The sequence below is a fragment of the Pristiophorus japonicus genome, chromosome 20 (assembly GCF_044704955.1).
Source record: "Pristiophorus japonicus isolate sPriJap1 chromosome 20, sPriJap1.hap1, whole genome shotgun sequence".
Classification (NCBI taxonomy): Eukaryota; Metazoa; Chordata; class Chondrichthyes; family Pristiophoridae; genus Pristiophorus; species Pristiophorus japonicus.
This window is the reverse complement of record NC_091996.1, coordinates 25758557-25770161: the sequence shown is the minus strand read 5'-3', so window position 1 is coordinate 25770161 and position 11605 is coordinate 25758557. Positions and strand designations below refer to the sequence as shown.

At 43.5% G+C, this 11605-nt stretch overlaps 1 protein-coding gene across 3 annotated transcripts in view; it reads left to right on the top strand.

Moving 5' to 3' along the window:
* The first annotated feature begins 4331 nt into the window (after positions 1-4331).
* Positions 4332-11605, top strand: part of LOC139232896 (LIM/homeobox protein LMX-1.2) — a 198027-nt gene continuing 190753 nt past the window's right edge. For 2 of the 3 annotated variants that reach the window (XM_070863388.1, XM_070863387.1), the window contains exons 1-2: positions 8593-8731; positions 9271-9457. In XM_070863388.1, the coding sequence (XP_070719489.1) occupies positions 8593-8731; positions 9271-9457 (326 nt within the window). Of the gene's footprint in view, positions 4367-8592; positions 8732-9270; positions 9458-11605 lie in introns of those variants that run through there. The other variant, XM_070863389.1, reaches the window with a different exon arrangement.

Sequence of the window (11605 nt, the reverse complement as noted above, 5' to 3'; positions counted from 1 at the left end):
CAGGTGAACAGAGTCAAAGAGAGCAAAACATTTTTTTACACAATCTTTTACATCTTTTAATAATAAACTTGTCAAAATTCAAGCAACACGCTGTAATCTTTTTAAATGTATTTCTGCCTAGCCTCACATCAGTGCTTCCCATTTTGCTCAGCTGTGAGAGGAGACCGGGAACTTGCTCAGAGAGCTCTGCATATAATGGTTCATGCCCAATGCAGTGGGAACTGCATGAAAGGAGCTTAGGGTGATGCCACAGTTTCCCATCCTACTTACATAGTATTTACGGCACAGTAGCAGGCTATTCGGCCCAACGGGTCTAGGCTGGTGTTTATGCTCCACACAAGCCTCCTTGTTGTTGGGGAAGTCAAGAACCAGGGGTCACAGTCTAAGGATAAGGGGTAAGCAATCTAGGACTGAGATGAGGAGAAACGTCTTCATTCAGAGAATTGTGAACCTGTGGAATTCTCTACCCCAGAATGTTGTTGAGGCCAGTTCGTTAGATATATTCAAAAGCGAGTTAGATGTGGCCCTTACAGCTAAAGGTGTCAAAGGGTATGGAAAGAAAGCAGGAATGGGGTACTGCAGTTGCATGATCAGCCATGATCATATTGAATGGTGGTGCAGGCTCGAAGGGCCGAATGACCTAGTCCTGCACCTATTTTCTATGTTTCCTCCCACCCTACTTCATCTAACCCCATTATTATATCCTTCTATCCCTTTCTCCCTCGTGTGTTTTCTTAGCTTCCTCTTCAATACATTGTCGGCTTTTAATTGAAAGTATCATCCTAAAATATATATTAAGTGGCGTGTCCGTGGACTGGGATAATTCTATATTCCCCCCTACATTCGCATTCCTCTCCATCTCTGGTCACAGGGAGCGCTCTTAGAGACCTGCACCGTGCAATATGCAGCCAGGTGACCCAAGTTATACTGCGGCCTGCACACTGTACTGTGCCCAGTGACAACAGACCTCCAGTTATCCAGTGGCCAAATGTTAATGTTGGGGACAGATATAAACCATTCAGCCTGCCCTGTCGCTTTCCAATTCGTTGCCTTTTTTCAACATCGTGTAATATCTTAACCACCCCCCCCCCCCCCGATTTTCTGTCTCCCTTTAACCACCTGGATGGACTTCTGAGGCAATGCATCTTATATTCCCACAATGTGAAGACAATTTTCACAATACTATTGAAATGTAATTTTTTTTCCAAGTGAATCAGATGCTTCAATGGGAGATTGCTTAGAGTTCTCTTGTACCACACCCGGACAAACCCGAAGTGCTACTAGTCTAACTACTCGGAAAAGTCTGGAGGTACTTTTCTTCAGAGTCATTGGCCGGAATGCTTCCCTGACTCTCCATTTCATAATTCATCGCTGCGCGCCTCAAATGGTTTTGCATTGACAAAAGATATAACACCAGGGCCAATTACATAGGCAGTATCAACTTCAACATTATGTAATCACTCACTTTGAATTATATGCCCATTACAATGCGGCAGGAATAATTTAAATCACCAACTCCTTTTCATCCTTAACAGTGTTTCACTTTCTTAGTGTTTCCATACAGATTTTGCAAGGCTGCGGTTACAGAGCGGCGTATTGAAAAGATGCACGAATGTGTGTACGAAGGTGACATATTTCTTCTGCACATAACGCTCCATTCAGATCCCAGGAACAGTCTGAAAACCCGAGCTGGTCTGAGACTAAAGCCAGCCGGCAGCATTGAGTGGGCTCAGCTAATTCCAGGCAGGGAAAAGCAAGAGACTGCAGTTACCACCACCCCCCCCCCCCCGTTACTTATGAAGAACCCGACTGCCCTGGAGGCTCCTTATTAACATGGACCTATTTCAATTGGACCAACAATGCAGTTGTCCCAGTGTCACCTAGCAAGGGTCATGACCCTAGTGCATTTAAGGGCTCCAGTAATATAAAGTAAAATAGAAAAATAAAATAGAACAGAATGCCTTGCATTTTATACAGCGCCGTTCACAACCTCAGGACGTCCCACAGCCTTTATAGCCAGTGACGCAGTTTTTGTAAGTGTAGACACTGTTGTAATATTGGAAATAAACAAGCATAGGGTCTAACCAAATTAAACCATGCCAAAATAAGCAACCCAAATGTTAAAAATAAAGGTTTGGTGGGCGGGCCACTGACAGTGCAAGAGATGGGAAGCCCAATGGGCGAGTGACTGTCACCGGGAGGTGCTCTCGCACACTGGCTGCGGGACTCCAACTCCTCTCGCGTCTGCCTCAGCTTTCTGTCGCATGTTCTTGTCGCCTTTCCCGCCTAATGGGCCTCAATCTATTCCGAAACCGCCGCTCATCCCGCTCCCCCAGTCAGCACCACGTGGTTACACCTCCCACTCCCTCACTCTGCACCACGTGGTTCACACCTCGCACCACGTGTCTCCTGCCTCCCACTCCCTCACTCTGCACCACGTGGTTCACACCTCCCACGCCCCCAGTCTACACCACGTGGTTCACACCTCCCACTCCCCCAGTCGGCACCACGTGGTTCACACCTACATCCCCAGTCTACACCACGTGGTTCACACCTCCAACGCTCACAGTCAGCACCACGTGGTTCACATCTCCCACTCTGCACCACGTGGTTCACACCTCCCACATCCCCAGTCTACACCACGTGGTTCCGAACCACAATAGAACTCCACTCCCCTCCTCCCCCGCTGTTTCCCGGGCAACGCCAGTCCCTCACATTGAATATGGTCGGGTCCAGGCTAGGATCCAGCTCGCGCTGTCCATCAGCCAGCAGCACGCGGCTCACCTTGAAACACATTACTGAAGAGGTGATGCTTGAGGTCTGGCGTGGTTTGCACAATCTGATTTCAGGACCATTATGATAATTTCGACGCGACAGTCCGCTCACGCCCCGTTAGATTTTGGAATATTAAAACCAATGTACAAAATAGTAATTGCAGCGCTCCAATAAGGTGTCACCCCGTATATAATATAGGTTTGTTCTGTCCAGATTAAATACTCGACTGATGCATAAGATTACAAAATATACTGTCTGTGCGTATATGTGACTTAGCAAATAACATTCATTCGATTGTTGAGGTTTAATATTTTCCATCAAGGTCCATTTTGGTTGCTAACACGTACTATGTAAATGGAAAATTATTATATCACATTACAATTACTGGGCAATATTTTTGAGTATTATATAACCGATTACAACCCATGCATACACTAACAAAAATTATGTTTCTTAACTAAATTAGTGTTAACTAAACTAGCCTATTGTCAAACGTTGTACAAACAATACGGCGAAGGCGCAAATTCCATCCTTCAAGTTACTAAAAATCTACCGATTCTCTTAATTATTTTATTTCGCTGCTAATAATTCGTTTTGCTAAGGAAATGGCGAAGAGGTTTAAAAGCAAGCATCTGTCTTCAGCCTTAGAAGTAATGTCCTCAGACTTCACAGTCCACAAGCTATTGTGACAGCAGCATCGGTGCTATATTTAATTCTACAATGCGGCACTTTTAAGATTGTCTCGTTTACTCACTCGCAGTTATGTGCATATTTTGGTCGTGTTGTATCAGTTACAAGCAGAGGCGAAATGCCACCCCAAAAGCCACAGGAAAATAATGGAAAATAAAATGTTGCTGTCAATTTATGAAATGTACAGCTGCCGTCTTAGTCAAACATTTTTATTTAATTGGCTTATCTTTTAAGCACTTTTGTGTAGATTCGAACACAGTTGGGGAGGCAAGGGGATCTGAACGCACGGAGATCTGAGTTAGATAGAATTCTTTTAAGCTTATCTCTTGTAAGAGCTGCCCACGTGAAATAAACTTTGCAGAAACTGTATTGCGTTTCATCCCCTGATAAAAATCGCGTGTTCACTCGGCGTTTTCTTTGGTCAAGCTCAACTGAATTGATCCCGTCAATATTTGATTCCCAGCCACACGCTACCTTATCGGGTTTAGTATTTTTTCCCCATGCAATACATATGTACACTTTGCCCTCACGACGATATCTCGATTGCTGAAGCGAGTGCACTGTCTATAATCCCTCCTTTCCTGGGGAATATGTACTACCCCCGCCCTCACACACACACACACAACACCCAGTACCATGCTCTTGGCCAAAAGGACTTCGCCCTCCAACCATTGGTATGCGATGTACACAGGACATTTGCAGGAAAAAGATGTTTAGTTGAAATTTTCGTTGTGTTTGTTACTGGTGTCCCTAACACTTGCATTTTCTATTGTTATGGGGGACAGGTCGATGTGTTGGCGGCGCAGGGACAGCGGGGGGCGCACTGGTCCGGTTACGCCTCACTGGTATAGTTCAGTTGCCAATCTGCGTGCTGGAGAGCTGATGCGTTTCAGGAACTAAGGTATTGTAATGTCCCACTTACATTCGAATCTACCGCTGTACTTTGATGCAAGAAACTTATTTTCGTATCCATTTACATTAGTCAGTGCGTAATAATTCGCTATGCCCACAAAATAACATTTTAGTTGAAATATAGTGCCTTAGCATGAACGCTAGAGATACTTCTTTTACGATTGAGGCATAATGTATCCATTTATTGAATTGCTATTTAGATAATGGCTTGCAGTGAGAAATGTTAATTTCACAAGAATGGAAAGACTGTGTGCCACGTGCGAATTTAGCGTCGCTCCTTTAGCGCCCTAATTTACCCTGTAAATCACAATCTCAGGGCAATGCAAGCGTTCCAACACAAAACGATCTGGGCTTGCAGTCCACATTTTACAAATACAAATATAAGAATGTGTAAGACAGTTAGCAGACAAAGAGTGCAAAATCAAGCACCTAATTCAGATATTTACAAGAACAAATTCGAGGCCAATGTACAGTTTTATTAGCCTGCCTTCAGTTGTGGATCTGAGTTTCAATTTGTTAAAGATAACAACTGATTATAAATAAAAGCATTTCAAAAATACGCAGTCTTACGATGAATAAATAAATTCTGGCTATGGCATTACCCGTTGCTAGCGCTGATATTAAGATTGTTGATGAATAGTTTTAAAATAGATATTATCTCGAATTTACGATGCAACTACAATTTGTTACTTGTATATTTTCTTCAGTTGCTAAAACTACTACAAATCGCCTGAATTGTAGAAATTTGTTCAGCGGATATTTTACAGTATTGAAACTGAATGTAATTGCACGGACGGTGAAACGATACTTATTGAACGGGAGCCACATTCGTAACATATGGGAATATCCCATCATTTCTGACCGTGAAATTCAAAATTGCTTTGAACAAAAATGTTGGAATCGATGATTTAAATCCGTCCGAGTGCTCATTTACCCAATTTTCTGGCAGGTATAGCAGTGAAATATTGCAACATGCGCCGTGGGTTCCTAAAAAAAAAACCTATTCGTTTCAAAATGAAGAGAAATCATTAGATAATCGAACGGTGTGTAAATATGACAGGGTGGGAATGTCGGGAACGAGCAGAATCATTATGTTGAAGAGTAAAATTTTTTAATTCGAGGTCAAAATATAACTTGCATCATTTAAAATGATTTTAAATCTCACTTATAATTTTCTTTGCATTAGATATCGGGCACAAAATATACATTGGAAATAATAAATATTTATTAAAATAAGTGTGTGATTTTATGATCTTTAAATAAGCGATTTCCCCAGGATGCCAATTAGAATTTAATAACCGCGATCCCACCCCCTCTTTTAACAGCCTCGACTATTCTATGAACGTCGATCATATTTAGATAGCATTATCTGAAATGTTGTCCATTCAAATAGATTTTGTGGTGGTTTAGCGTTTGAAGTTAATGCTAGATATTTTCGAATTCACCATCCTTTGTGTGAAAATATTTAGGTGAAAGCGACATCAAATGTTGTGCAGTTTGCTCCTGGCGCGTCTCTCTTGCGCAGCTCCGATTATAAAACAACTAAGTAATTTTTAATTAAATAAAACCAATTGTTTAGTGCCTGCAGAGAGAGAGAGAGAACCGGCTCTCGATTCACAATCCACCTCTGACTGCGCCGCTGATTTTCTGCCCGACCAGCTCCTGTTCTAAAGCAGCATTAGGAGAGCAGTCGAATTCACCTTGTACTGCGGGCAAAAGATGGAAAAAAAAGCAGGGGCCACTTTCAGCTGAATTTGAAGCGTGAAAGCGGCACAGTGATGTGAAAAAAGTCCCTATTATTTCACGCTTGAGCAGTAATGAAGTGAAAGAGGATGAGTCACCTCAACTCACCCATCCTACACCTTTGCCACATCAAGCTTTTTAGGCACTGGGGCAACTAAGTCATTTTAAACGAGTGAATAATGGAACTTTCTAAGCACATGGCTCGAACAATTTACACGGAAATTAACCAAAAGTGTAACCATTATTTCAAGCCTTTAAACAATAATATACAGCCTTCTGGGGAAAGGGACCATTTCTGCAGTATAATCAGCAAGCAGCCGACAGCGCTCTTACACCGATGGCTCAGTAAACACCAAGGGACTAGTGCGGTTGATGAAATTCAGGCGTATTAAAGGAAGATTTAAAAATATTTTAATTGAGATATTGCTCAGCTAGAGAGACATTTTTTTAAAAGAGGGATTCCAAAAATGATCGCTTCTAAATTTGAACGGCGCTATTCTCTTTATCACTACCATACCTTCCAGGCCTTGCTGGCAATTTGGGAAACCATTCTCTCATCAGGTTATAGAATTTGGGACGAAGCTGCTGAAAGTACGCGCGTGAGTGCAGCTTTGTGACAGAATATGAACCAAACACAAAACGGAGTGGCGATCCTAGCAGCTGCTAGTTTTGTAATGGCACGGTGGAATATTGTCTCCAATTGTCTCCCGCCGTTGCAGTCAGAAAATGACAAACGAGGCTGAACATTATCTGAAAATTCATCTATGCATATTTCAACCAGAGATACAGGCTGCCCTGTGATTCTTGTGTTGGTAACAGGAGCCCGAATGTAATCATTCTCGCTTTCCCAGAGCTAAAGGCACTGGTTCTTTGGGAGATTATCGCGAGCAATCGCCAGGTGCAATGTGAGGGGACCCAACGGGCATTCAGGATTCTCATTCTACTGGCACCGATTCCACATACAAAGAGACCCGTTAGCGACCTTAAGAGTTGAAATGCTGCTTTAACAATCTTTGTTTAACGGCTGCTAAACCCCTGCCCTGTAATCATTAAATAGCAGGGCAAATGTGCAGAAATTTGCTTTTAAAGTACTGAGGATTCGTTCTAACTCGAGGCACATTTGTTCAAAAACGCCGATCGTGCATCAAGTTGTCCAAAGAACCGAACGGTACGCTCGGTGTTCTGGGAAGCAATTGTGGGCTTTGGGCTTTTTGGTACCGAGTGTGTCGAGAATTGTGGCGTCGACTTTAATGAAGTCTTTAAACCCGTGCGTTTTAAAATAAGCAATAAACGCACTTATCTTGAGTTAAGTCAGAGGAAGCCCCGCGAGGGGGCCGACGCTATTAGCAGCAGCGCCGTTTGCATGGCCAAAATAAGACGTGTTACGTTTTCTCAATATTTAAAAGCTCTCACCTTTCACATCTGCCGCGAGTCTCTGGGCAGCAATTGGTCACGTTTAACGATTTCCTTCTCTGTCACTTTAACATAAACAAAAACACAGTATTTCCGAAGCCATTAACTCGTCACTTACGCCAGCCACATTTGCAAGGAAATAAATGTGCATTTCGCCATTTTTATCCTGAAATGTTACCTAATATCTTATGAATTTTTTTTAAAAACATGAAAGCATTTTGTTCTCTTTTTTCGTTTTAATTTTTTTTTGACTTGAATCGAGAACATGTAAAGTGTTGGGTTTAAAAAAAAATATATAAAAGCAATGGAAATAAAAGTGAAATGTTTCCCACCTGGTCTGAGTGTGGAGCCGGCGCCCTATTTCCCGCCGGAGCTGTCACTCTGGAGGCGGCCCCGTCACCCCGGCGCACGGCTACGCTTCGAAATGTCAAGCCGGGGCGCAGCGCCAGCGTACTGGCGTATGTATCCGTGCGCCGGGCTAGCCACCTCCCCCCCCCCCACCCCCTCCCCCCCGCTCCCCCCTCCCCTCTTCTTCTCATTCCCAGCCTCTATACCCACCCGCTCCAGAGAACGCTGCATGGCACATTTCCTTCCGAGCACCCAGGGAAAACCTTCAGCTCGATTCCTGGGATTTACTCCTAGTTAATTTACCCCCCCCCCCCTCCAAAAAAACCCCCAAACCCCCCGAGAAGCTTGGAATTGCAACTTTGCCCTAGTGAGTTTCAGCCTGTGCCTTTCCTTCCCCACGCTGTTCCCTCAGGTGCTAAAAAGTACGTGTTTATTTAAGAGAAGCCCTTTTTTTAAAAAAGCTGATCCAAGTGTTGATTTACTTGGAGTGCACCGATCATTTATCCACGAATACTAAGTTAAAAGCCTTTCTTTCCCCCACCCCCCCCACTCCCCTCCTCCTCCTCCTCCTCCCCCCCCCCCCCTCCCTCCTGTGCATGTCAACGTTATATAGGAAATAGTTTGTATCGATTGTGCTAAAGTTAGCATTAAAGTTGGAGCGGAGAGTGCTGGGGGGCCGTCGTTTTGTGCTTGTATATAGTGATCCTGAGGATGGCTCTCGCAACAGGTCCCGAATCCCTGGATAGGTGTATCAGCGGAAGAGAACCCGACTGCCCAAAGATGTTGGACGGCATAAAAATGGAGGAGCACCCGTTACGTTCAGGTCCTGCTACCCTGGGAATGTTACTTGGTAAATAAAAACATCTTTATGCACTTCAAAAAAAAAACAAGACAGAAACGTTACCGCCAGTCATGTCTTGCAGCCGGATCGTGATTCAAGCCAGTGCTGACTTTTATCAGTAACTGAACGCGGCAAAAGAAGACACGCGGGCCAAATTGCATATATTTCATTTATTTCGGGAAAGCGGCAATATATCTAACGTGATTTCTTTCTGAAACCGCATTTGATGAGATGTAACCTTGCTGCAAGAGGCGCGGGGAATATTGGGGCTAACTTCGTTTTGCTCTCTAAATTGCTCTGTTCCCGAAAATCATTGCAAAGAGTGACACGGTCTGTAAGAACTGTCACTGGGCAGTTTGGCTTGTTTAATGCAAAAAACCAGGGGCATAAAGGTGAACGAGCCGGTCGGATGGGGGGAATGGGAAGATACAGATAGACGCTTTGTTTGGGAACTTCGATTTATTTACTGCTAATAATAAGCAAAATATTAATCATGACCCGACAGGATTTTTTTTAATACTGGCTTTTTTCCCTTGTTGCTGCTGCAGGGTCTGATTGCAAACACAAAGAAGTATGCGAGGGTTGCCAAAGACCTATAGAAGATCGCTTTCTGATGAGAGTCAATGAAGCCTCCTGGCACGAACATTGTTTGCAGTGTGCTGTGTGTCAACAGCCCCTCACCAGGAGCTGTTATATCCGAGACAGGAAACTTTACTGCAAACACGACTATGAACAGTAAGTTCCTCCACTTCTCCTTTAAAGAACGCAAGGGTGTATAGTTTATAAAAGTTTTTTGGGGTGGTCGGCTGGTTCGGTACAAAGTCGCAGCTTTCAATATTTTCGAAAAATAGTGAGATGATTCACCCCCCATCCCCCCCAAAAAAAATATTGTTTCCATTGATGTCTATTCAATATTATTACTATTGGAGATTTTTACTTGTTTTTTTTTTAAAAGGGATTCTTATTTTTAAACAGGATAAAACAAGTGCTTGCTAAAACAAACCAATTGGGCCTGCAACTCAGTCACATTGTTTCCCCGCGGTATTGATCAGTCTCACCAATTCAGTCGTCCCAGAATATCTAACGTGCGTGTCATGCCTTTTTTTTTAATACCACTTCAAGCAGATAGATTTGTAGATGACCGATCAGAGGCCTGTACCTACCGGCGTGTGTCTTACTGTGTGTAGCGGCAATGGATTTGTATTGAAATGCGTTCATTTCACTTGGCTGTGCGTTTGGGGGTGGGAGGAGGTATTTTGGTCGTGTTCTCTAAACCGTCCAGGCCCGAATCCATCTCCTATTTGATGCAGCTTGTCTGTCTGAAATACAGGAATTATTCTAAAACTACAATAGCAAGCCGAGGTCGGCGGGTTTTAAGCAGCGGGCAATACTTTGCCCATGATAACTTTAGTGCACCTCCAATTGTATCCAAAATATTCGCCACATTATCCAGATTTACAGTGCGATTGTGGACAGTCGTGATTTACACAGCGCGGCGTGAATTATATACACTTACACGCGGCACATTCGTGCAGTAAAGTGAATAATTCTCGTAACAAATGAAGATTATGGATTGCATCTTTTAAAAAAAACAATAACTATATTTATGTATCGAAAGAAGTGACTGAGCTTTGGGAATACGATCACGCCACAAAACCCCAAAATGATGCCTTAAGTATTTCCGTTCCCTGTAATTACCTTAATAAGAAACAGCAAGGTAAACGGCAGCATCGTCCGTCCCTTATAGAGTGATCGGCAATTTAAAACAGAATGCGTGCCTGTGTTTTTATTCACGGTCCCAGGTGTACCTGCCTTTAGTCCGAAAAGTTGTATTCCTTGTTATTATTATTCTGAATGTCTCCTGTTTATGGTGAAGGTGTATGATCACCTGGGCCGGAGCAGACTCTCGGCCTTCCCTCGTCAACCACAGAAACTACCAGCATCTAAAACCAAACACACACACACAAGCAGAATAATATCCACTGCCCTGGTTGCCAAACCCGCCGGCAAGTTAGTATGTTTCCAAACCGACCTCCTCAGACAGTTTCAGCAACTAAAGTCCACCCCCCGCCCCCCACGCACACACATAGCTGGCCTCCTACACACCACTAACCAGACCCCTCTGACAGGGCAAGTCCCACAGCCCCGCTTCTGTCGCTTCAAGTGTCGGAGCTGGCATCAGTTCTCCAGTGCGAGTTAGCGTTTGGAAATCTAAGTGCCGGTGAAGCACATGTGTGGGCACATTTCTGCGACCATCCTATAAAGGGCCAGGACTTCGTTTTAAGGCCTCGCGGGGGATCTGTAAAATTTATCAGAATTTCAGGCCTGTGAAGAGTCACAGCTTTCGGTTCAATCGGCCGTTCCATATTTTATTGTGTAGCCTCTTTCTACAGTCGTGTATCTGTTAATCTGCCCCGGCTCTAGACATTTCTGTCAGTTCTAAATATGAGAGAAAATAATATTACCCCATCCCAGTTCTGTATTGTTTTTCTGTTAATGACATTTAAAAAATAATCCAAGTTCTTCGATCTCACTTTCAGCGTCCATCATTTCCCATTCCTGTAACACACGGTCATATCTTGATATAATTTCTGTCTTTAGATATACCTGCCTTTGATAGAGTGCTGGTAAAAGTTGTGTTGAGTGGGGGTTAGGGTACAATTTGAGCTCGCTTCAAGTCTCGAGGTTCGCTCCTTCAACGTGCGTCAAACCGATTGTGGACGAAAACTATCGTTTATAATTGGCACATTTTATTTTATCAGCTACAGCATGATGCCAAAGTCCTTTTAATGTACAAATGCAGTTTTGAATATTAAAGGGCAGCTGTTCCATTACTAGATCCAGCCAAGGTAGATAGTCGAGGGGAAATAATTGAAGAGGGAG